This window comes from Lipophrys pholis (assembly GCF_963383615.2).
Source record: "Lipophrys pholis genome assembly, chromosome: 11".
NCBI lineage: Eukaryota > Metazoa > Chordata > Actinopteri > Blenniiformes > Blenniidae > Lipophrys > Lipophrys pholis.
Window position 1 is genome coordinate 11115389 of NC_137631.1, and position 27658 is coordinate 11143046.

General features: G+C 41.1%; 1 protein-coding gene across 1 annotated transcript in view; it reads left to right on the forward strand.

The window, feature by feature from the left end:
• Positions 1 to 274: 274 nt before the first annotated feature.
• shisal1b (shisa like 1b) overlaps positions 275 to 27658 on the forward strand; it is a 45114-nt gene continuing 17730 nt past the window's right edge. The window contains exons 1-2 of the mRNA XM_080475067.1: positions 275 to 549; positions 21018 to 21258. Coding sequence (XP_080331193.1) covers positions 21192 to 21258 — 67 coding nt within the window. The 5' untranslated portion in view covers positions 275 to 549; positions 21018 to 21191. The remainder of the gene's footprint in view (positions 550 to 21017; positions 21259 to 27658) is intronic.

The following is a 27658-nucleotide window of genomic DNA, read 5'->3' on the forward strand; positions in this document are numbered from 1 at the left end:
GAATGGTTGGTGAACTCACAAGAAGTCTTTACCCTCATGTGGAAACAAATTCTTGTCACTGCAAAAGCAGCTGACCTCGTGGCTTCTTTTGGGAAGAAATGCAGAGGAGACAGCCAGAGAAATAAACAGGAGCTCATACAGTACGGAGGATCACCCTCCAGTGCATACGCAAAAGCTCCCTCCCTCTCTCTCTCTCTTTCTCTCTCCCTCTCTATCTCTCCTGCCTCTCTCACTCACTCGCCCACTTAGTATCATTTCATCTCTCTCGCTCCCTCTCTCTCTCACACACACACTCACAGTCGCTGTGCTCTGACGGATGGCGATACACTGCCAAGGAGGACTTAGAGGTGGGAAGAGTGTGTTTCTTTTCTTCTGTGGTGTGTTTTCCTTCTCTTCCGCCTGGCTTCCCTCATGAGCTGCTAAGTCCCTAGGATGAGGAGGATCTGTTTGTGAGGAAGACACAACAAAGGAAGAGGGAACGAGAAGCAACAGGGTGGTTAATTCAGCGAGCAGGAGTGGGCAAGAAAATCCATTTTCTGGAGGCAAGAGGTTAGTGTAAAAAGCTGCACGTCATTAAAACAACCAGTTCTTGGTTTTATTGGGTTTTTTTCACCTGTGCTTTACTTTTATCCTTAACAAGGCTTTTATAATTTAATTATTTCACTTTGAATTGCTCTCTTAAGGTTTCAATGAATTGACTTCGCTGAACAGATTTTTAGAAATAAAGAACATTTTGTTTCTTGAAATCAAAAGTGCTCGAGTGGTATTTCAGTGATGTTTCGTTTTCATTCAGCAAGTCTTCAGTTTGGTTGGTGAAGTTTCTCTTCATGTCACCTTATGCTACGCAATTTCCCAAAAGGCTTACAGTATGGGTCTCAGGTGGAGTCTCTCTCGCTACGGACCTGCAGGAAAAGGCGAGGACAGCTCGCTCTCGCCGCCTCTCCTCAGCTGTCACTTTACACGGGAGGCAATTAAGCGGGATTGGCAGCCGACGCTGCCGGTAACTTGGAAACAGGCGTGTGGGAGATGCATGGTGGCACACGATAGGATTTAGGAAGGAGATTCCCTTTGTTCATTCACACAAAAGCCTGTTCCTCTGTAAGAAAAAAAAAAAAAAGAATTCTCTCGCCCGCATGTCTGTGTGAAAACTGGCCCGGGGGGGCAGCGGTTACGAGCTTTTCCGATTCTGTGTGTGTGTGTGTGTGTGTGTGTGTGTGTGTGTGTGTGTGTGTGTGTGTGTGTGTGTGTGTGTGTGTGTGTGTGTGTGTGTGTGTGTGTGTGTCAGGGCACAGAAAGTGTGTTTGTGGGCTATGTGTGCGGCTGCATGTGTGTCCATGCAGAGTGTACACTGCAGGTAGTGAGTCTCTGAGGTGAGCGCTCACCTTTTAATTACAGCAAGGAGAAGACATAATTCCTAGGGTAAAGTAGTCAAACAAATGGGTGGGTGTGAAACAACGAATACAAAACGTAGTGACTCCCATTCAAATACCATGAGCAGAATACATGAACAGTTTTACAGTAAACAAGCTCCCGAAGGATGCTTTCCGTCTTGTATATGACTGAGAAGCTCTTCTTGAAGTCAGTGAAGATCTTCTCGGCTCACTACTGTTTATCACAAAGCCTTATTGTTGGCATTTTTCTAAGTGGATAAGACAAGTGTGCCTGGAGATTCTGGTCGCAGGCAAGACTGGATATCGATATATAGTAAATGAGAGTGATGGTGAGGTATTTTTCTTTTGAATTTCTCACTTGATTTTAATGTATTCAAGAAGAGGGCAGGGGACAGAGTGTTGTGTTCTCAGTGTAAACACAGGTGGAAACATGGGAGGGCAATTATTCTGGGCCGTGTGTGTTTTGACACAAAAGGAGAGAGATTGCATAAGCCTGCCCTCTACTCAACAGGAAAGTGTTGGTCCATGTCAGCAGGATGTGTTTGTACAGAAATCTCTGAAGTGAAGAATTGGCTTCTAGAACGAGTCGTTTCATGACAAATTAGCTTCTCCCCTCGTGTTTAGTCTGGACTTTGTGTGTTTGTGTCAGGACGTAACAGTCACCTCTATAGGGGGGACTGAACGTGAGTGAGGTCATGGCAGTAAGGTTTGACCCATCAGTCATTACTTGGGGATGGTTTGCCGTGTCACCTTGTCCCAGGCGTTCACACGCACGCATGCACACGCACGCACGCACGCAGCGGCTGTATGGTGCCTCACAGGGACGGTTATGGTGACTCCATTAGTGGCTTGCTAACTTTCCTGTGAAGAAAGAGCCATTTGGTACACACACATTCAGTATTTTCACTCATTTCCCTCAGACACAAGTACACACAAAAGCATTCGGAAAGGCGGAGTAGCTTATAGAGTCTTGGTGCATTTTGTGCAGTGATGTTTTTTCCCCAGCATGTTTTAATTCTTGTAATTTGGATCATTAAATAATTGTAAAAAAAAAAAATAAGAAGTAGAGTTTAAAACTAATATTCATTATATTTGAACATACATTACTGAAACTGAGTGCAATGAAGAAAAATGTAAATTATATAACTTGCTATATGGAAGGTACAATAGCCTTATTATTACACCTCCAACGATGCTTGTTGCTAAGTGCTTAATGTGTGTGATTTTAATTGCATAACTTTTACTCTCAGTGTGTGAAAGTTGGGAGTCCTGCTTTTTTTAGGTTTGAGAATGAAATATTTGTTGTGTTTTGTCTAGTCTGATAGTGAAGTGGCTTTAATCATTGTCAGAGGGAGGTAGATTTTATCCCTATAAGATTGAAGGTGGGACACATTGACTCAAGGAGGGCATACTCTTCCCATAACTCCTCGGGAATCACACCCAGCTTACAGCAATTCTGTAGGACACACACCAGGGGAGGCGAAGCTGGGAGAGGCGTCGTGACCGGATTCTTGGCAGAAGCCCCCAAGGTGAACAGTTTTAAAAGCGAGGATTTTCAAATTCAGTACAGGTGATCAGACCAGCGTCAAAACTTGCAAAGTAGCTGGCAGCACCAAATGCACACAATCATCTGGCAGAGGGAAACCATTTGGTGCTTGGATCTTAAACATAAAAGTCAAAGACGCAGGGCTGAAATTAATACAGCTGTGCTTATCATCTGGTGGTTCTTATCACTGTCCAGATGAGGCCAAAAAAGAAAAAGAAAAAAAACCTCACGGCTGCACTGAGCAGCACTTACTTTTCTGCTAACATACCTTATTCTGCCACATATCCAGACACATCGGAGTGCAGAGGCAGCAGGGTATTCAGACGTGAACATGACATACTGTGTGTGAGTATGTGTGTGTGTTTGTGACAAACTGGGGGCTCGCTGCAATCTCACCATCACCAAACAGGAGGCAATTTTCCACATCCCTAAAGCCTTGTGACAGCATCTTCCCAAATTTCTTCAGTCTAAAAGACCTGGGTAAACTCCAAAGTGCCACTGAGCTCATTAACCAATAAACATCAGCACGGCACTAGGTCTATGAGAATAAAGAAGCTGCTTAGCAGTTCTTAATCACCTGAATACAGCCTGACACAATGTCTTTAACTCCAAATGAACTGATCTTCCAGCATTCTCTTTCTCCCGCCCACCACTAGGATTACAAGACAGACACAAACACAAATACAGTGATCAGCCACATCATTAAAACCGCTGACAGGTGAAGTGAACACACTGACTATCTTGTTACAGTGTACCTGTCAAGAGGTGGGATGTATTTGGCAACACTGAGCATTCGGTTCTTGAAGCTGATGTGCTGCAAGCAGGAAAAAATAACGGACCAGGCGTAAGGATGTGAGCGACTCTGACAAGAGCACAGGTGTGATTTTTCGAAAGCGGATCAGAGCATCTCTGAAACAACAGATGCTGTGTGGTGTTCCTGGTAATGCAGTGGGTAGCGTGCGTCAAAAGAGGTTCAGCAAAGGTGGGCGAACAACAGGGTCACAGGCACCCATAGCTCACTGATGCACATGTGGAGTCAGGGCGGGTTCATGTGGTCTGATGAAACAGAGGGGCAACTGTAGCACTGGCTACTGGAAACATTAATGCTTAATTAGATACAAATGTGTCCAAGCTCGTGATGCATCACAGCTTGCTGCTCAGGGGGCTACAGACTGGTCAGAATATCTGAAAGGGCCAACAATGAGCATCTGAGCTGAACCATGATCCAGAGTTGAAAAGAGGTTGATGGGCTCTTCTAATGAGTGATATCTTTGTTATCATGTCGATGGCATGCATGTGTGTTCACTTGAGAAAAAACAAGGCATTGTGGTGCACGATGGAAATCAACAGAAGTACTATGATGCTCTCAGTGCTCTCACTGCAGGGAAACCTCTGGTCCTCACCATTCATGTGGATGCTACTTAGTGGAGTACAACATAATTACACATTTTTGTAGCCCTTAATGGCTTCAGTTTTTTACTGATGGCATTAAGCCCTTTCAGCAGGATAAAATCCTCTCCATGCCCCAAATATTCTTCAGGAAACAATTGATGAACTCGACAAAGAGTGCCTGGTAATGATTTGCCTGCATTATCCATATCACACTGCTGTCGGGCATCAATGCTTGGAGGACAATTGACTGGTACTAGTGTTTGATACCAACGGACACCATCAGAAGTCTGGCAAAGTTGATGCTGTGGCAGGTTAAAGGTTAAGTCGAAGGCGTGTGGGAGGGCTACAAAGTAAATAGAGGCTGATCCCCTGAATTTTCTCAGTAGATGTGCAAACAAGCATACCTTTAGTGAACTGCAGAGACTGATATAAGAGCAGATAGAAACTCCACACCAGCACTGCCGCAAATGAGACAGGCCGAAAGGAAATGACCTCGGTTTACTGTGTCACCTGGGCCGTAATTCTTGGCTTCTGGACGCCACTGGGGGCAAACAGCCTGGCCACCAAAGAATGAATAAATGAATGACCACCTCAAGGCGGATTTAACAGCGAGTTAGTTTCAGTCAGAACCTGTGAATCTGATGGACTGCTTCTTGCTAGACCATCATTAGCTGCATTTAGATTTTCATTGCTGCTCAGACATACATTTCCTTTACATCCTGATCTTATTAAAGTGCAGCTGGAGACCTGCTAAACATTTGTTGGAGAATGATTTCCAGGTTAATGTGTTACCATTTTTAGCATCTCCTTTTTAGTGTAAAAGCTTGCCATGGAGACTACTCACCTAATTTAGTAAAAAAAAAAAATAATTCCAGTGATCATGAAATGTCAAAAATATATAATTCTCAAGATAAACAGTTGGATATGAAAAAAAATATCAATAACTTGTTTTATTGAACTGATTGTTATGAATCCCAATATGTTGAGAGTGTAATTGTGCAAAACATAAATCTTTGCAATATAAAAGCTGTTTGATGTGTTTGGTTTATAAAAGATAATTATTACAAATATTATTTACTAAATTGTTGGCAGTAAATCTTTTCATGTGCTAATTACATTTTGCACTGTCAATAACTAAAGAATAATCATGCCTGCATCATTTATTTGGATGTTATTCTCCACACATATTTGTATGAAGTTTATCTTAAGTCATGTGAAAGTATCAGTGATTATCATGAAATGGAAAAACAATAACCCTTTCAATATGATTCAATACAATGAGGTGACTGAAGGCCCAACTCTCCCTAACTAGCATTTACTGCATGCCCTTTAACTTGACAGTGTTTCAGATCAAATACAATTCAGAAATAAGGTGGTAAAAAAAATGAAAAAGTGGACAAGGCTGCACTAATCTGCTTCTGTTTGCACATCTGACCAAAACAAAGGCTTTCATTTGATGCTCTGCGTGCAGCGGATCCTGTCATCCACCGGTCCCCTCCAAAAAAATTCACATTGAATTGTTTCCAACTGAGGGTGTAACTGATTAATAACACCAACAGCAGCAGTGGCAGCCAAATAATTACATTCTCCGACCCAAAATAAACAGCAGCGTGTAGTCGCAGTGTGAGCACAGAAGTGTCTCGTTTTCTGATCTGTGGTGCAGAAAACTCTGCATTCACTCAGTTTATCTGGTCTGTCATGGTGACATCTTTCTCCATAGGGTTCGCAAAAAGTTACCCAGCCCCATTGAGCGTGTGCGTGTGGGACTGATGCATTTGCTTTATTTTACATTATATTTGCACGTTCGTGTGGATTTATTTCCTTGATAGCAAAAGGCAGAGTTGCAAAGAGTACAGTATACGGCATGTGTCTATAGTTTCCTGTCTGTGTGGGTGAGCGACCGAGGAAAAGAGAAAGGGAGAGAGCGAGGCTAGCAGAGGCAGGTTCCTTGATGGAGCGTCAAAGTTGCCTTTGATGCCGGCTTCCCCCTCATATCAGATTCTAGCGAGCAGATGATAATCGAGCTGATGCCTTCAGAGCTGACGCTCTATCTCTGCTCATCAGCTGTGAGCACTGCTCTCTCTCCGTGTGGCCCCCGTCTTGCTTTAGTGCAGCGACCATTATATGACAGAACAAGAAAGCCTTCGGTCCCATTATGCTGTCAATGCCAATATGTGCAGCTTGCTCCACGTGCTCATGGCATGCGTCCTGACTCATTTGGGCACGCAGTCACACTTCTGTTCACACAAGTCTAAGCACATGCGTGGCTCAACTTTGTACTCTCTGCATCTTTGCAACCGATAACACAGTCCATTAAATGTTCAGCAAATTTGTTGCTTCCTGTTAGTATGTGAGGCTGCATTTGTTTTCTCCAAATTCATCTGCGTCTTCGCATCACTTTGTGTTGTGCTTCTCTGCACCCTTTCTTTCTCTCTCTTATAGTGGTGGAAGCATTTGGTGTTTTTTTGGTTTTCTGCTGCTCCAGAAATTAGAGGCTGAAAGCATAATCAAATCAGAGAAAGCTGTTGCAATTCAGACGCAGGTTCACCCAGTGGCTGTTTGGAATATTAATGCAGTGTTTGTTCTGTGTATGGTTTGGCATGTCTCTGGTCAACACAAAAGAGAGAGAAAAATGACATCGATTCAGACTCCACTGAGCATTAACCCTGTCGAAACAGTTAAATCATACATGAATGTGATTGTTTACTGGAGGGCAGATAAATACTTGAGGGAAATCAGTGCACAGGAACAGTATTTACTGGAGTGGACCTATTATGTAAATTCAGTAATTTGTGCTTGTTCACTTCCACATATTTCGGAATACAATGTATTTAGCTTCATTAGAAGTGTTCAAAACCTTAATTGAGAACGAAAGGTCATGGGGGGCTTTCCCAAGGGTGATTTTGAAAAAATGAATACTCTCTGAGCATAATAATTATTATATTGACATTTGAATCTTTATGCATGACCTCACGTCGGTCAGTTCTCATTATTCGGTGCACCAGCGTCTGTCCATTGACCAGCTCACGCTCTCCTGCTGCAGCTGAACAACGTGAATACTCCGTTGACTTCTGTTTAACCTTCACTTGACTTGTTTCCCCACACGCCGCAGATCAATGTTATTATGCAGCAAGGAATGAGTGTGGAGGGACCCACCAATCCAGCACTTCCATTCCCAGTTCCAATGGTTTGTCTTAATGACTTAAGTCCATTAATTATAGATTCTAATATGAGGTTTGTTTGGAATTTAGAATAATAGAAATGGGGAGAAACTGTGAATCTCTGCACACGTTTGACTCAAGAAAATATTTTAATAGTGAAAATAGCTTTTTCAACAAGTTGATGTTTGAACTTGAAAGAAGTGTGTGACAACCATCATGAGCCACAACTAAACTGTGTTAAGCTACTGGAGAATGTGTGGCCTTCCCTATTTCTTCTTTGTTGATTTCATTTCATTATCTTTGAAAAAAGATAATTAAATTAGCATAGAACTATTAAAATATCAAAAATAAATTTTATGTCACACTAAATATTGTAAGACAGCACTCCATGACATTGTCCTTCATAATGAGCCATTCACCAGGCATGATGCACAACACCATATATCATTTAGGTCCATAATATCTTTATGCCACCCATGTCTGATTTTTATAATAACCTGATGACAAATATAGAGGACATTTCTCTAGATTTGTCGCCGACCAGTATTTCATCATGTTGCAATAATTGACCTTTGGAAGCGACTTTCTGTTGACGTGTTTTATCACAATTTAGTGATTTTTATTTGTTGTCCTTTTTTAGTTTTTAAGTTTTAGTAAAAGTTTGGAAATGTGGCATTTAATGGTAGATTTGAAATGATAAATACTGATGCTTATATGTGGAATAGTATATGTTAAATATAATGTTCTGCTCCATGCATTGTATTATGTTTGTTTTAAGAAATCATGTGTAACTATTTCTTTTAAAGGATTTATGTTTTAAAAGTAAAACGTTTAACGAGTGGATCCCAAACGTTCTTCTCTTAGTCTCTAACACTGGATCTCAAGTTAATCCTGACTGAGATCAGACCTCCCATGGCAGGTTTAGTCTCATTCGGTGTGTAACTCTTTGCTGTCTATTCAGTAAATATCTGCCATGTGAAATACATTTTCTGCATGAGTTGGAACATTTTTGAATAATATAATGGAACTATGATCAGTAGTTTAGTGTCATTTTATACAATAGTCAATCCAAACCATCTTGAGTCTCCCAACTCTGTAGGCATCCTAAAGTTGTGAACAAAACTTTGTTCATTTACTTCCGCTTGCGGTGCAGTGATTTAAAGTTGCTGTACACGGCATGTGGCAGCTTTCAACTCACAGAGTAAACTGTAAGATAACAGAGGCTCTGTGCCTGTACAGTCTCTGCATGCGCTGTCATATAAAAGCACTTTTTACTCAGCGACTAAAGAAAATCTGCTCTTTGTCTTGTAAATGAGCAGCGAAGCGAAGTACGCACATGGAATGTGGTTTACACAAAAAGAAAACTAAGCAGGCCTGCATGAGACAAAAATCCTGCTAAACCTGTGACACTGTGAGCAGAAAAGAGCCTTTGCCAAATATCGAAATAGCAGTTGTTTGTGTCGCACGCCTGTTGTTTCATCAGCTATGGGATTTCTGCAGTTTTACTGCAGCTAGGTTTGACTTCTGGCGCCGATTTATATTTGCTATGGTATAAAATCAGAACATGAATGATTGATAATGAAGGCAGAGAGGCAGTTGCTGCTCTTAACAGTTTCTGTAAAGAAACATATGTGTGCCTGACCTCCCTTACGGAGAGGTGTTACAGGGAGAGAGCAGCTGCGACTGACAGCTGTGATGCATGGGGAGTGTATGAAGGGTTAATCGCTGATGTCAGACGCTGGCTGTTGAATACTCAGCCTGGGCTGCAGCCGAGCCTCTGTCACTTTGGCTCAGCCTTGCAACATAAAGAGAAAGCTTTTATCACCAGATAAAAGGAGTGTGCAGAGGTAACCGCTTAAATACACCTACCATGTCAACGCGAAGTGGCAAAAGCAAAGTGGACCAAAACAGGGCACTCAACCCCGGATTAGCATTTAACATGCCAGCTGCTTTAGTGCTGCCGCTGCTGTCTGGAGCTCAAATTTGTTGACAGATAATCAATGAGGAATGTTTTCTGAGCAGAGGAGTAATCGTTGACCTGTTGCAGCCGTATACAATGAAAACGCAGAGTGTCACTTGACCGTTTGTGAGGCTTTCAAACAACCCTCAAAGTCATTAGAGAGAGGCAGGGTTTTCAAATGAAATATTTACCTGTGGGAGGAATCCAAAGTCAGAGAAAACCCACGCATGCAAACGTAGCGCATGCAACTCCTTTGACGAGTACTGAGCCTCATCATAAAAGGAGAGTACGATTTTTTTCCACTATAGGAATTATGTAGAAAATGTCTACCAGGCTGCTGTTTTTTGGTCTGCTTTTTCTTTTATTAGCCAACCCACCCGACAGGGATGTGAGTGTGAGTAATTGTAATGGTGCAGCACACATGTATGTGCTCAGCATATTGACAGATATCATGAGCTATATAAAACATGACTATAATCCGTGAGTCATTATGGCTCAAATGACTGTAATTTTTGATTCTCTGTGTAAAATAATGGCTCACGATAATCCCTCCCTCCAATAATGACTAATAATTTAAATGGACACGATAATCGTGCCCACATATTATCTCTGAAGAACAGCAGGTAACTCCCCTATTGTTCATTTTGATAATGAAAAATAAATCATGCCTCGGTCTCAGAAATCAGCTCAGCAGAATCCTTTTTTTAGAGACGTGTGAAGCCTTTAGCAGGAATTTATAATGCCTGGGCTAAGAGTTGAACTCACCAGCATTCGAGGAGCGTTTCGGGACATAATAGTATGTTATTATTCTCAGAAGATCCACCAAACTTATGCAAACCGAGGAGCATTCACTCTCAGAGGGTCAAACCCAGGACAGCCTCATTAATGAGGCACAATCTCACTCCGATGGCCAGTCGACCAACACCTTAAGTAATGATCGCTGGAACGGCCCGCAAACGTTTCGGCACTTTTCAAGGTTTTCTAACAGGCTATATAAACTGGCTGCCAAAACACTATTAGCATTTGGATGTGGAGCCGCGTGGTGTGTTATCCGTTTTCATCTGAGGTATTCTTGGCCGTGCTCTTTGAGGTCGTCTATGCTGCTGCCCTCAGTGACCCCAAAGACCACAGAGGTGTTGGAGTGCTCTGTGGGTCTCTGCAGTCTATCTGTTGTTCGTATTTTGAGGCCAAGTTGTGCGGGGTGCAGTCTGGAGTGTTTAAGCCTCTTAAAACAGACATTTGTCAAGAAGGGTCAGCTGAGGCTACAACCCGTCCAAGTCTTTATGTTCAGGGCGCTACTTTTGGATCTAACTTACTTGTAAAAGTCACTGCAGATTAGGGGGCTTTCTATATATATATATACGGTCACAGGCAATGCCTCAGTCACAAACTGCACTTGTTCTTTTCTCTTTTTTTTTCTTTTGACATTCTGACATATTGATAGCATTGGTTGCCTCAATGTTAAGGTTCAAATCTCTGTGTAGTTTATTTCAATGACAGCTGTTGTGCCTCGGTGTGTGTAATGGATTTCCTTCCAACAGGTCAAAGTGTGAAAGTGATTTCTTTCCTCTGCATCAAGTTTCATCTAGGTTTTATCCTGGGCAGACCAATGGATAGCCGTCCATTACCGATTCAGCAATCTGTTATTGATAGAATGACATTAAAGATAAAGACTATTTTGTCTTTTATCCACATTACACTCAATGGCCATATTTTCCCATTTCCATGTTGAGATCACATGAACAGAACTCTTTACTGTTTCACACTGCTCGATCACACAGGCAGCATTATAGTCCTCCAAAGTGACAGTTTTTTCTGTAGCGTTGCCGCTTTACCACATAGCTGTAAACTTAGAATAATAATGCAAACCATAGGGAGACAACAAGGATTATCAAACTGATGCGTTTGTGCTTTAGTTCTGTCGTGCATTAACGTCTCCTGGCATCATTTTCTCTTTCATTTTTGAAATTCCCACTGGACAGCTCGTCTGTGAATAGAAGCTATTTTAAACCCAGGGTCAGGCAGATGATGATGGGGAACATTTCCAAAGAAGACCGACTGAGCCCAGAGTCGGGCGTTAAAGCATATCCAGATAAACAATGGTGGGTTGTGTCTGGGAGATAGTCGTGTCTGTCTGCATCACAGACACCAGAAAGTCCACAGGATATGTCTCCCCAAGCCCAGAGCCAAAACAAGTCCAGTTATTCTGCATGAGTCACAGCAACCACCAACAAAGAAAAGTGAATACTGAGCGCCAAAGCACTGATGCGTTGATAGATGAGGCTTCTGCTGCCTGCAGGCTGGAAGAACCTTGATGGAAGACCAAGTGTTGGTAGCTGCAGAAAAAGAATTCCTGGAAGGCTTTCCATAGCCCTGAAAGTGACTTAACTGCGACAGTCACTGCGTTTCCGTGACATTTAGCAGTCAAACCCAACAACACACAATCCTCAGAGTCGCATGATCAAAGCAAGACCGGCAACAGCACAGATAATACTCAAGGACAGCTGAAAGTGCGGCTGAAACTAATCCTCACTGTATGTATATTATCACCTGATCTGTCAACTGTTGTAAATCTAGTAGTTAATCAGTTAATGCTTAGAAGGTTCTCTGATTAGTTCAGATTTTTTTAAAATGTATTTATTCCTCACGGTGCACACAGATCTGTACCCAATTACACACACCATATGCATTATATGTTCTTAACACCCTCCTGCCCTCAGTGACACAGATAGGTGTCAAAAACTAAAATACAAAAAATGTCATAGTTCCACTTGTAGTTTCACTCTAGTTCTTCCAATAACAATGACTCTTTTCAAATTTTCTTTCCATTGCATGGTGATGGGGTTGTGCCTAATAACAGCTAAATAACCTTGTTTTGTTTCGTTTTTTTAAGAACTGAAAGAGAAACTCATCTGTGAGGATCACCGTGGCCTTTTTAATTTATCTTAACTCTTTAAATATTCTTCAAAGTTAAGATCAACTCTCCTCTCAAACTTGGGAATTGAAAGAAAACTCCCAAACAGCACGTTGTGTTTCACTTGTCAATTTCAATTCAAATGATCACTTGTAAATTAATGTAAATATTGTCAATGTAAATTTCACTTTTTAGCTAAATCATTTGACTTTCTTAACAATCCAGATGGAAATATTCTTCTCCTTAAATTATGACTCTTCCAAACCTTTCAATGTGAGGGAAATCTGAGAGAGAGTAAACAGTGTAGCTGCTTTTCATGTCATCTAATAAAAGCTTTATCAGTTCATACATAACCTCAATTGTCCAGTCTCTTGCACAGGAACATGTAGCCTTAACTGGGCTGCATTCATTCATACTGCATCACCACATGGAAACATAAGCTTTGCTGACCTGCATTGTGTTAGACAGAGCTCCAAGAATTACCATCTCCCAGTTGACTTTGAGACCTTGATTGTATAATGAATTCCACTTATTAGACTCCAGTCGCTGTCTCATTAGCCGTCTCTCCCTCTCTGCATGCATATATTTATTGCAATGCAAAAAATACAGATAAAAGCATTGCCCTGTTACATTTGGTCAGAAGGAAGTATCTTGCACGAGGTGCTGTATGATACAAATGATATATCATAATAACCCCTTTTACTTTCACTGTTTGGTGGTTACCACTTGAAGGAAAAAAAACCCAAATCAACTCTATTGTTATGATAAGAGTTATTTAGAGCCTTGTAAGATTTCCAAAGCTTGACATATATTGACATGAACAGGGGCAACAAACGTGCAACTTTGCGAATGAAAGAAGACCCAGCTTACCAATTGAGCCATAACAAACTTTTCATAATAGGCCCTTAGGGTCAGCAACCAATCACACCTGAATATGAGTGAAGGCTGGATACAACCTGGACAGGTTGCCACAAGACAAAGATAGCGAGACAGTCACATACACACACATTCACACCTAGGGGCAATTTGGAATCACCAGAGGATTTGAAGACAGCCCACAAATGCACAGTGAGAACATTTAACACATTTAACATTTTCACAGAAAGGCATCCCGATTTTCATCTTGAACTCTAATCGAGCGCGACTTGGAGGCATGTGTATCTCCATCTAGGCAGCCAGTCAGCTCGCTTTCTCTTTTGTAGGCTTCTTGTGACTACCCTAAAACATCCAGATCCTCTCGTTTAATGGCCTAACAGCTAATCAGGATCACCTGCCAGAGTTGAGGTAGCCACAGCGGTGTCAGGCAAAACGGAAAAAAAGCAAAAAGGCAGTGAGTGCATAACACACTGGCTTATTCAACTTAACTGAAGCAGTGGTATGAGGTGAAGTAAGCAATGCTCAGATCTGTCAAGAACCACCACTTGGGGAAGGTTTATTTCTAGATGGATGCTGATATTGCCTTCCGCGGGGATATTGAGCAAATGTTTTTGTGCAATAGATTGCCTTAAACTATCAGGACACACTTGCAAAAGAGATTATTAATCTCAATGTGTTTCTCCTGAATGTAATAGATATACTATGCTAGTTGGTAGTTTCATTTCCACCTGGTATTACCAAGCAATACATTAAAAAAAGGATGTAGTTAGATGTGGGAGAAGGTTCAGACAAATCTGTCTTTGTGATCCAAATTGATGATGAATTGAAGGTGCGCGACAACGTGAACGCAGGAATGTCTTCTATCAAAATGACAGCTCTCAGCAGGTCTAACTGGAGCGTGCCTGCAGCAGATGTATGTTTAATTACAGCTCTTCTCTCATCTTCTGCTTGTGTTAAACTAACAAACCATTCCGAAGTCAAAAACGGAAACAGACCACCCGTGTTGTAAGGTAGCTGCACAGCACAATAGTCGTGCCCATTATGCTGCCATATTAACCAAACTCTCCACAACAAGCTCTATGGCAACCCTGCTGTGTTTTTCTTCTTCAACTCTTAGTTTTATAATATTTATTTTTGAAAACTCAACTGTATTCATTTGCTGTACATTAAATTGCGGTTGTTAAGAACTACATGCTACATCCTGCATCATGTGACTCAAACATCTCCCAGACAACATCGGGCCACCAGACCAAAACAAGTTGTTCCTGCTTGGTGGTTTTATTTAGAGGATTTCATCTGGCATATGCATCTGGGTGACAGATCACATAAACCAAAGAGAAACCTCAGTTCATCAGTCAATTTTATGTTTCGTGCTGCAGTCCTGGGCCCTCACAGAGATGCAGCACAAAAGAAGAAACTCCTATTACAGTGCTTCAACAATTTGTTATAGAAAGGTGCAAGATCACAAACACACTTGTGGGTGGTTGTGTAAATGTACCTGACGGATTAATAGATATCTGTCTTTGTCCTCTTAGAAAACGGGTTACTTGTTATGAGTCCGCGTTTTTCTATTTTGATTAGTGAGGCTTTAACACACTGGGAGTGAGGTGAATAAATACAAAAAAGGGCAGAACAGACTCCTCGTAATATTTCACATTATAATATTTACAATGAGCAATGTGAATATGCCAAAAGTAATCAGCTACAGATTCTAATAGATTTGTGACAGCTCGTTTGTCTAAACAAAACAAAGCATTCGACAAGATCCCGAGATGATGATGATGATGATGATGATGATGATGATGATGATGATGATGATGATGATGTTGATGTCGTCACTCAAAACCAGAAGAGAAGCTTGTAGTTACTTCAAAATACAAGCAAAGAGGTTCCGCTGTTCCACATGGGAGTAAAAGCTCAACGGCAACATCAGATTTCTTTTAGGAGGTCTGGCTACCAGCTTTATAACTGAACTTAATTTGAATTGAAACACTCAATAACTTTTGAGGTAACTTGTAATTTATCCTGGATGGACGGACAGGTAGACGGATGGTTGGATGGATGGATGGATGGATGGATGGATGGACGGATGGTTGGCTAGATGGATGGACGGATGGTTGGCTAGATGGATGGACGGATGGATGGATGGATGGATGAATTTGGCTAGGAACACATATGTAGAGACAGACAAAACCAAGCATAAGAAATACTGACATTGCCATAAGGGGAGGTATTTTCCATAACTAATTTGTCAATAAGCCACATTTCACATGATTTATATGGTTTTGTTAAAAAGTCAAAACCTTTTTTCTGCCTTTTTGGATGATTTCAAGGCAATCTGATAAAATAAACGAAACCACTTCAGGTGTTAAAATCCATATCCACTTTGCACCTTAATGGAGCCACATTCATTCTGCAGTACGACCTTGAATAAGCAGCCAGAGATGCAAAAGGGCTGTTTCTCCTATTTAGTCTGTTTAGTTTCTGAATGACTCAAATCACTCATACCGATCAGCCTCAGCATTATGACTTACACCGTAGGTCTGCCCATTGCTACCAAACAGCCCTGATCCATTGAAGCATGGGAATATGTGATAGCCAGTTGCTAGTAAGTTGCCAGTATAAGTTTTTCTCATCTTTTCAGTCCTGTAAGTTGAAGGTGGAGCCTCCATGGGACCACGGGCCTCAATGGCTGTCTATGTCCTGTCTATCCCGGCCACCTTCTTTTAAAATAAAAAAAATTGAAAAAAAATACTGTCCACAACAAACAGACACCTTTTCAGTTTTGAAAAAGGTCGTCTAGCCATCACACCTCTGTAAAACTCAGAAATGCCACTCACACTCATTTTTCTGCGACTAATACGTCAACTTTAAAGATACAGTAGATCGTTAACTTCCTGGCTGTTACATTCCACAATCTAAAAGGTGTTGTGATAGGGTTTTAATCAGCGTTATTCACTTCACTCACAATGTTATGGCTTGTCAGTTGATGTTTGTTTTAGCAGACAAAAGAAGTGTAGTAATATCCACTCCGCACCACGCTCACCATCCCTGTGAGTGACTCAGGCTGTCAGTCACTCACAGTCCTCCATGCCTGTGATGATCATTAAATCACGGCTTTAAATCTGCCAACAAATCCTAATGGAGCACAGTGGGGCTTCTTAGTGAAGCTCCGATGTCATCAAAAGCGAATGAAACCCAATTTATTACGATGACGGTCAAAGGGAGCATAAAATAGGCACCGGGCTCTTTGCAACAGAACACGGATCAGCATTTGGAGGCGAGCCCATCAGTGGACCCACAGCAATTTAGCGAGTGCTCACTCATCCCCATGTGAAGTGGGAGTCGCATCCCTAAACTGTACTTCACTCAGCAGCTCACCAACCTGCGTGTTTCATCATGATTGATCAGGCACATTAACATGGATTAGGGGCAGGCATAGCAACACGGAGTGAGTTTGTGGGCTTTGAGGAAAATGTAATAACAAGGCAGTGAAGGCGCATAAATATCTTAACTACCTGCAAAAAAAAAAAAAAAAAGGTTAGGAGAATACTCAAAGTGACAGGCCTAAATATTTTTTCCTAAAAATAAAGGGAAGCTCCAGAAATATTCAAGATGTGATGTCAAGTTCAGGCCTTTGCAAACTTGAAAGCTTCTCAGATAAAAGATATTGCAGGCCAAAATAAAGAATATTTATTTTAGAAATAAGGTGTCTTGTGTTTGAACAAAAACGAGACTTCGGTACAGGATGTTCATGTGACTGTGGCCTGGCTTATCGCTGTGTAGAATCTCCAAATAGCCCTAAAATCTTCCATCGTGCTTTTCCTCATCAAAACCCTGACAGATTTGGGTCTCCTGCAGCGTTGTGATGAAAAGTGTGCTGTTAGATTCGCAGTGGTTGCTGCAGTAATTGGTCACTTAATATTTCCTCCTTCTCTCAGGCGACAGTGAGTAACATGCAAACAAATCAATGAGCTCCGTCGGCCTTTTATGACTACTTACACATTTCCTCTCATAGCAGCCTTCACATTTTCTCTGAGATCGTTGCTTTGGTCTTTGTGTATATTTTATTTTGATATGAGACGTAAAGAGAAAGTAGCTAGACTCTCCATCTGTGTTGCATGGGGCAGTGTGTTCTATTTTCAGTCCCGGGAAGGAGTTGTGTGTTACGCTGTATGTGTGCATGCACTCCGGTGTATTTACTGTACATGTTCTGCTTCACTACTATCAGGCTCTTTACACAAAGCCTTCAGCACTGCTTTGCAAACAAGCTCAGTGCTGTGATCAAGTGAACCTTGCACTTTTATAAGCTGCCGAGCATGGGCAGTGATGTGGCTCCATGTGAGTATGCCGGGAAACCAAAAAATAATGTAAAGAAAAGCCTTGCAAAGAGGACCCCGGCAGGAAAAGGAAGAGCTGGCTTGAAGGAGCGATGATGAGGATGGGAATCCCTCGTTGTTCTCCGTATGTTGTCGTCTGACAGTACACGAAAGCTCTCACCAGAAATAAAAAGAGTGGAAAAAATATATAAAATGCCACTCTAACAAGCCTCCTGGGAATTCCGCTGCGTGGCTTTCTGAAGAGGGAACAGCTTTTCTGATCAAAAATGCTCTATAGGACTCCAGCAGAAGAGGCCTGCTGTGCTCCACATACAGTACATACTCTGACCAGATGGTCCATGGCAACGGGCTTTGTATTCATCTGTGCCGTCATGTGCAATCATCAGTCTGGATTTCAGTATCAGCATGGTAACAGGAAGGAGCTGGAGCAGGTACAATAACAGAGACTGACAGGGGAAGGGATTCTCCAAGGTGTTTGCACAGCTTAGGTTTCCTCCAGCACAGATGTTCATCCATTGAGGCTCAATTAGTCTGCGCAGTCTTTTCCAGTAATGCATAATTTCACATTCATATGGTTAAATACCATATTTATAATCAGCAGGGAGCCGTGTCACAACCAATGCAAAGAAATCTTGTGTTCTTGTAAGGATGTTGTTTATCCAGTCTGAGAGGGGATTAAAGGACTCAGTGGCGCCTTGGTTTTAATAAACAGCCCAAATTATATCCAATCTGATCCGATCAGGGTGACACTGATCAGTGCTGTTCACTTCTGTCTTTTAATGATTGTGATACACACTTATTATCACCTATGATCGCACTACAATCTCCATGAGGGCCAATGCATAATTGTGCGCGTGTGTGGCATTATCTCTATTGTACGTCGGGGAGATTTAATTAAACCAAATGAATAAGGCTTCAATTCTCTATCTGGATCAACATTCTTGGAGATCAATGTTGAGTCGATGGATTTGGAATAAGACTCTCAAGGTGTGAACACTTTTCATTTTCAAGCTTCCTGAAGCTGACAAATAAAAGTGTCAATGTGTTATCTTCTGCATCAAAAGATAAATTATGAGTGCAAAAAATAAAAAAGAAATGTGTGGAAAAAATGTCAAATTCTCCTAGTAAGTGCTGACCAGAGACCGGAAAAGTGTTTTATTTTTAATTTAAAATTTTATTGCACTTTATCAATCCCCCATGGGGGAAATTCTTTTTCCTAATTAACCCATTGGTCGCAGCACTCGGGGGGGGGGGTCCAAGGGTGGTTCCCGGTCCATCTTTCTTTTGTGGAGTTTTTCAAATATAACTACCACTTATTTCTTCATAAAAGGTTTGTCTCAACATTCTTCTGTAATTATGTTGATCTTTTAAGAAAAGGCAAAAACATTTGAAAACATGAATTGACACAATTAAATGTCAGTATTCTACCGTCTAACAAGATTCTTTTTTTTTTTTTGCTTTTTTTTGCTTATCGTCAAAGGTGAATGCAATAATTGCTTCCATTTCTGGTTATTTTTATTATAAATATCAAGAATGGTGGAGGATTTAAGGTTATCTGGTTAGCTATGACAGGATGAGGGTTGAAAGCTGTCGATTGTTTCACAAATGGCCACGCCATATGTTTTTTGTGTAGCCAGTCGATGATAAAATAGGCAAAACTGGGTTCTCCTGACTTTGACGACAAAGTTATTAGTCTGAAAATCACTTGCAAGCTTGCCAAAAACCGCTTGTGAATAGTGAAGGAGGGAGACAGTTGAAGGTGATGCAACACAAAACTGGATGTGATCAACCATTACATTGTTTTTCATCACAAGACGTCGAACACTGATGGCTGTCTACACCCTTGTTCTTGCTCTTTTATATGTGGTTTCTGTTCTGCTGTCAGCTGTCGCCATCTTCTCAATAATTCAGGAGCCAAGTTTTGTACTAGTTTCTATGCAGCTCATGCTGACACACACACACACACACACACACACACACACACACACACACACACACACACACACACACACACACACACACACACACACACACACACAAAGTCATGGTGTTATTTCCAAAAGCACACTCTGCTTAAACTGTAAATGAAATTATGTCATAAATATAGAATGTGGATCCTATAAAACATGTAAGGACATTCCAATTCACCCAAAGTCACATTCAGACAAACTGTGCCCACGGTTACCTTTGGAAATACTTTAAATGAGTACATCTCATCAATCTCCATGAAAATAGCATTTAGCTGATGCAGCAACAGGGACTCTTCATGCGCAATTTACACTGATGCTATTAAAGGAGTAAATTTACCAAAGACCAGAAAGAAGCAATGCTAAGGACAGTGTGCCGCCACTCCATTAATCTCACTTATAATCTGAGGACAGACAATTTGAATGGTCACTGTGCAAAGCTGAAGAATCAACAACTTCCACAATACATCATTTACAAACAAACTGCTCCTCAGCAGTTCTGTTCTCGAGCTAACTTTGCACTGTGCTGAAGAAGCAGAGTTTATGTAATTCATTAAAACATTGCTTTCTTTGAGAAAACCACGCTTTTAGTCCCATGGTTTCTTCAGTATAAAGCAAATCCCTTGACTGTTAGATGTTTTAGCTTTTTTTTCCTTTGAATTACCTGATTAATGAGACAGATTTTAGACGAAAACGTTCCTCCTCCTGTCTGTAATGCCTGAGCATGATGATAAAATGAATCAGTAAACAATATGGGCTCTCAGAGGAACACGTAGTCACAAAAGGTAACATCAGTGCAGCTGCAACTAACTGTGACTGTTCATTTTACGGAACAGCAGTTTTTTCTTTTGGAAAAAAACCAACAACAATTCTCAATACCTCAGATGCTGGAAAGATGTGAATCAGCATTGATTATAAGGAAAATATATTTTACCTTGACAGAAAAGCACAAAGAAAATACTTTAGTTGTTAGAAACTTTGTTCTCTTTCATTCGGACAGTTAGTTCAACCGAGCCACTATAGACATGTGTCACAACTTTTCCTGTTGTTTTGTGCCAAATAAATTGGATTAATTCTATTTTCTATGCATTATAGGCACAGATAAACAGCTCGATTGGATATTTTGTAAGTGAGTGAATCTACGTGATATTACTTTGAGAGAGGTTGAAAAACTCGAGTCACAGTTGCCAATCAAAAATGAACGATTATTCATCACACCTGGCTGTATAATTTCACATGATTAAGATGAAGCGGGAATGGAACCATATTTAACCTAAGTGTTGTCAGAGTGCCAGTTTCAATTAAACCGAATGCCCGGGCGGCGCCGTTGCGTAAGTTTGAGGACACATTTTGGATGGCGTCATGGGCGCACGCTGCCAGACAAGCTGTCCACACAGTTGGGTGGATCTTCCAGTAATCCAAATCAAACATCTTAATCTCTGCTTCCCCTACTTGTCTTGTTTCCATCAGGAGTCCAGACTCCCAGCAGCAGCCATGTGAGAGGAGCTGTCAGCGAGCACAGGATGCCCACGTCCAGCTAGAACAACGCGGCCCTCCTCCCCATCTATCTCTCTCTATCTTTCTCACTTTCTCTCTCTCCTCTCCCCTCCCCTCCCTCCCTCCCTCCCACATGAGGACAAGAAGATGACTATCACCAGCCGGCAGTCCTTCAACGTCCTTACAGTCATCTTCCTCCTGCTGTCCACTGCAGGTCTGTCAAGTTCAGTGTGTACCTATCAGTGAGTCTGCCTTTCGGGACCCTCAGAAGTTCATCTTTTTTTCATTACAGGAGACTGCTGACACTCCTAAGAGTTACAGGGTGTTTTCATATTACTCAAGCGGTTCCCACAAACCTCATATGCCCCAAAATCTGAGTTGCCACTGGTGCAATGACCTCAATACATGTTCATCAATAGTACAAGATAGACGCTGACATCTGATAGACAGAATTTGAAACACTTAACATCGAGGTACTTTCAAGTATGCACTGCCAAAAACTTGCTTTTACTTGGCAGTAAAAGCTCTGATCCCTAGGAGCTTTCTGAATAAGGCCGTAGTGCATAAACTATAGAGAGAGCGCATTATAACCCCAGAAGCCATGAGGAGAGAAACACATATCTCCAAGATGTGGCACACACACAGCACAAAGCGAAATCTGCCAACTCAAGTCTGAAAATGACAGAATAGGGCAAGAGGAGAACGAAGTGTTCGAGTGAGAAATCAGTACAACAGCTATCAGGAACGTACAGAAGGTAGGAAGCCCGCAATGACTCAGAAAAGTGCGATTTATGTTAATGAGCGCCTTATTTCAGAGCAACTCAACCATGCACTTTTGCTCAGAAATTGTAATCTGTGCATGCACAAAAAGCATGCATCAACACCGAGAGAAGTACAATTTCTTTTCAAGTAAGAGCTTCAAAGAAAGTCTAGTATGTGACTGGGGCTGTGAATGCCAGAAACAAGAGCTTAAACCTGAAATTCACTTTTACTCGGCAGCTGCAGGAATAGAATATAACTCTGCTCAGCTGGAGATCACGTCAGATTTGACTTGTAATGTACATTTGTGCAGTGAAAGGACTGGTTTAATTTTGAGGATGGAGGGCTCGTGGTGGCATCAAGTTTAACAATGTTCTCACTGGTTGCCAGTTTGATTTAAGGTTTTGACACTTCTGTGTGAAGTTTGCATGTTCTCCCTCTGCATGCATGAGGTTTCTTAGGATGCTGCAGCTCTCTCCCCTCAAGCACATCATGGCTGAAGGCCTAAAGTCGAACCTGGGGTTGGTGGGATGGATTGATAATCTGCTCGTTGCATGTGCTTGCATGTGCTCGCATGCACTCTCTCTCTCTCTCTCTCTCTCTCTCTCTCTCTCTCTCTCTCTCTCTCTCTCTCTCGCTCTCTCTCTCTCTCGCTCTCGCTCTCTCTCTCTCGCTCTCTCTCTCTCTCTCTCTCTCTCTCTCTCTCTCTCTCTCTCTCTCTCTCACCCCCCCCCCCCCCCCATGCAAACAGGATGGCATCTACACAATTGCAACTACATATTATTGTCTTATTTGTAGCATCTGTTATAACATATAATCACCAATGCTGCCTGAAGACAGTCAACAGTAACCATGGAAACTGGTAAATCAGATCCACCAGGTCCGTCACCCCTTCACCACGCCTTTAATGTTTTCACAGGACTTTACATATTCCACCACACAGCTATTTCTGTTATAATTGCAAACACAACATAATTGCTTAGTAAAATTGTTGCTCCCTCTTGGGATATTTTTGAGATCTCATGTTTGTTGCCATGTCAATCAAACCATCGACCAGCCGATTGTAACTGATGGATTAGGCTTCTCTGCATGTCAAGCGTATGGCCGATCAACAGCTCCTTTCAGTTCGGAAATTTCCCACTGGTGCTAATGTGTGTGGATTTGTGACTTTCCCACCTGCACTCTGGACAGGTTGGGGTGCTAAATGTGAATTTATATTCCACAAGAAAAGAGGAATTACTTTTCTCCGTGTGGCAAGCACAGATGTTACAACAAACTAAAGTGCAAGAACTCCTGTGAGTTTTACCCAAATGATGATTCCAGAACAAGCTGCAAAAACTCCCAAACTGGACACGAGAGAACAAATTCCTCTGTTCGTGTATGAATGGAGGATGCATACATTTTATGTTGGACAACATGGGTATTGGATGGATAGATGTTTTCGGTATAAAACAATATATACAGATGTGATTTTTATTTTTTTTTACCTATTAAGGCTCAGTTTTAGAGATATTACTTGCATTTTGATCTGGTACACAAAATGGTAAAGTGGTCACCGTACACGCTAATATCTCTAACGGGTTTGTTTTTTGGGGCGAATAGTCATGAAACCACAGATAATTAGGATACAAGCAGCTGTCCAATCTGTTTTTGATGCATCAACAACAGTCACACAGAATCCATTCACTTAGCTGCAGAACAAGATGAAAATGAAATTTACAGCTCACTGACAAGTCCGACTGAATGAGTCAGTATCTTTTTGTTTTCTTGCAGCAGAGCACAACACTGAGCACAACACTAACTTTTATGTTTCAGAACAAAAACAACAAAGTTCAGCTGTGATTGCGGGCATAAATCAATAATTACGATTTCTGCGCCCCAACTGAAGTTCAGATGTTGTGTGTTTGCACTGCTGGGGGAGAATTGCAGCACTTCTCAAACCGCAGGTTGTAAACAAAACTGTAATACGAGAGCCGTGCTGTTAACTGTATCCTAAATTTCAAGAGGTGTTAATGAAATTAGGAGGGTAGGTGTGTTTATGGCTGTATCGTTGCCAGACGCAGCTGTTGTTCATTTGAGGAGCCCCAGACTCGGCCCTAAACCCGTCTCGCTCCAGTTGTGTGTCATTAGGGGACTTTATGGTTTACTTCCAACATCAAGGGCCTCTGTTTCCTTACTGCGATTTCACCTCACTCCGAAAGCTGACCCTTTTCTTTTGGTGCAATGCAGTGTGGGGCATAAAGAAACTAGAGCCAGGTGTAGAATCATTTAACTGATTCACTTGTTTTGCCATGAAAGGGTCAAATGGGAAATGAGGAGTTTTCCTTCATTACAAACCGTCCTCTCTCCCCATCTACTCCTGCTGTGACCTTCAGTCCTGCCTCATTTTACTCAGCCTACAGCTAAAATTAGGATTGGTGAAGCATAGCTGGTTGGTAAGAGCAAGCTCATTATAACCTGAAAGAGCCCTCTTTCGAATGCTGATCTGTCTCCGCCCGAGATTAGTGAAAGACTTCTATCAACCTGCAGCTTAAAGTGAAGCTTGAACCAGATCACAGCAGCAGCGGCGTCACTGACAACATGCCTGGTTTTTAGGCTGCGCTGAAGCAAGAAGATACACAAGATCAAGTCTTATCCGTTCTAATCATACTAATCTAAATGACATTAATTGCATGCTTGAAGTGATTATTATGTAGCATAAAGAAACAAATTAGAGGATCAGACAATGACACACTTTGAGCATGAGTGATGCATGTCTGAAACAACAAAACACAATAAGCTCATTTTGAATTAATTTGAGAAAGTATCACATACAATAATGTGTGACAGTGCAGACAAGTGTATATTTTTCCTTGAGTACTTTCTATAGATTGGATGAATTTGGCTGCAATTGAGGATATATTTTAAGAACATGGTGTGTGAGTCTCAATGTTTTGGTGCATTTTCCTCACAGTTTTAGACAAATCTTGGATTCTTTTTAAGGCATTTAGATTTTTAGAATGAACTCTTTTTTTCTTTCATAATGTAATTTCCATCCAGGACTAATTTGTGCCATATTTGATATCAGCTGAGTGCTCTTATTTTTGTGTCTTACTTTCTTAAGAAAAGAATAATAACAGATTTTTGATTGAATAAAGTGAACATAATGACAGATAATGAGCTGCGCTCAGAGTGCAGTTCCTTGTTCATGAGTTTGTACATATTCGTCTTCACAGTTGCTTTTTTTTTTTTTTAATAATCCTGCAGAGCTGTTTTTGTTATACTGCAACATTGATTCTTGGTCTAATTATTAATAATAGTAAGTAAAATGATATTAACTTTGATTTATAGAGACCCCGCATTCATCTAAGTTATTTACCCAAGTTGATTGATCACAAAGTAGCAATTTGCGGTGCATCACAGAAATTACCTTTGAATAAAGTCCACAAACTAAAGTCAGACAAGTCTCTCGTCACAGCATAACGGCAGAATCTCTGCTTAAAACTGAGACAGTTTGCACCAGTTTTTTACATGATAGAACAGACCCAATGATAAACAAGCACCTTGCACCTTAACCAGTTAGCAGAAACTCCTCCCAGTTTTCACCCGATATTTTACATTCATGAAGGCAAATGTGCTAAAAGATTATGTTTTGTTATTTTGCAGTCGGTTGCTGTCAGTAGTAGATAAGCTTTTTCAAGTGTGTGCAATATCACTCCTTGGACTCCTTTTTATACAAGCAATGCCTAAGTATACTAAGCCTTATGTGTACATTCTGGTGAGGTGACTGATCCATCAAAGGAACAGATAATCACTGTGTATATTTTTGAGTTATTAATTGTCTCCAATGCAAACTCACAGAAAAGCCTAAACCTGTTAGTTGCTGTGAGCGCAAAACCTTGCCTGTGCCTCCCATCTTCTTCTTTTTCAAAGCTTCCAAAGTAAACTATTGAGTATCATTGAATGGTCAGTAGTTCTTAAAACCCCTCTTTTCGGGTGTGTCACAACATTTGTAAAGGCCTTTTTTCAGACAGCCGAAAAGTCCTTTAATACTTCTTAGGTTTATTTTTCATCATTCTTGGAAAGAGCTGGCGGTTTTGTAAGATCCTTTGGTCGTCTTGCATGAATTGCTCTTTCAATGCCTATCTACAGATTTTCAATCATGTTCAGCAGCCTGTGAGGCCGCCTCTTTGGGGAGTCTGTTGTGGATTTTTTTGGTGTGTTTAGGACCATTGTGCTGTTGTGGAAACCATCCTCTTCATCATCAGGTTTTGTACAGACAGTGATGTTTACTTGCTCAACGTGGTGGTATTAAATTGAGCCCCGTCTTCACTCTGCCAGTGAAGTGTTCCTTGTGCCGCTGGCAGCAACAACAAGTCCAAAACATTGATCCACCGTCGTGCTTCACAGTTAGAGAGGTGGTGTTATGATTCCGGAGATGGTTCTTCCCCCTGACATACAGTACCTTCATTTGCATACTTCATGTGCTCAGATTGTTGGTAGGAGCACAGAGTTGACTCTAATAGCAAGGGTATGTTTTGTGCAGGTGTCACAGCGCTACGGCGAACTCTTGCCTATTACAGCTTAAGGTTTTGTACAGTTAAACAAGAGCTTTAATTCATCGTTGTAAGAATCCAACAAGCTCCTCTCACTAAATGGGATCACACCAATTCTTCATGTTGATTGCCATTACTTTGCTCCTTTACTTGAGAGGCCTATTTTATGATATAGTTGTCCTGACTCTCATAGACCAACGCAGAGCACGAGAAGGCTCAATGAAATCAAAACTAAAGCCTGTAAAGTTTTATCTTGGAGAACGTGCTCGTCAATGTCAATGTTTCCCCCCCATTATTGTGATGGAGATACAACTTCTACCAAATTTGTTACTTGAATACATCCCACTCTAGTTTTTCATCAAGGCCTTTAAGGTGTTTTCATATGTATGGCAACGATTCATAACTTAGACACTGTAGATATGAGAGAGCTCAGGTTGTCAAAATGAATTATTTCTTCTCCATTATTTGTTTGAGATCAAATCATCTTCTAATGACTTGATGATTCACAATAGCACATTTCTTTAAAGTTATTGTGCCTAACCTTTTGAATGTCTCTCACAAGGTTGATTTTATTGGAAAAATTGGTCATGAATTATTATTATTCCGTGGGCTACGTGCAGTTTTTGCAGTATATTTCAGTGATTTTCTTTCTACTCCAAACTTTATTAGATACCAGATCCCATAATAAAAAACATCTTGTTTTTTTCACTCTTGAGATAGTAAAGATAACAGATTTATCATCTCCTAAAGATAAAGGATTTGAAATCACAGTTACAAATAAATGCAGATAAGTCGAAGTACTCTCTGTACCACACATGCTTTCATTGCTCAGTAATGAACTGAGTATGACTCCAGCAGCAAAAATAGGAAGATATATGACTTTAGCATCAATGAAGACATACAGAGATTTATGGAGTCTATTCTGTTTTTATTTAAGGTTTTTTTTGGGGGGGGTCCTTCATTGTGACTCCAGCCAAACCGCCGTCAGGGGATTGGTAACTTTTGTAAAGGACTGACGAGACAGAAGGATAGACACGCTTATATTTGCATAATGACCTACTAAAGTAGATGTATTTGATGTTTTGGGGTTGTTGCAGTTCTCCTAGGATAAAAGTGGCACCGTGTTTGCCATGATGGGTCTGTATGCGTAACATGGTGTCTCCTGTGTGATTAGTTCTGTGAGGACACTGGGTTTGTTTTGTGTTCCTTGTTCTACATTGTTATTAGCAGATAAATTATCTTCAGTCGGGTCTTTTCAGAGCCTCCCAAAGAAAACAAAAAGCATTCACTACTTTGTTTTTGTACTTTGGCTGCAGCCGT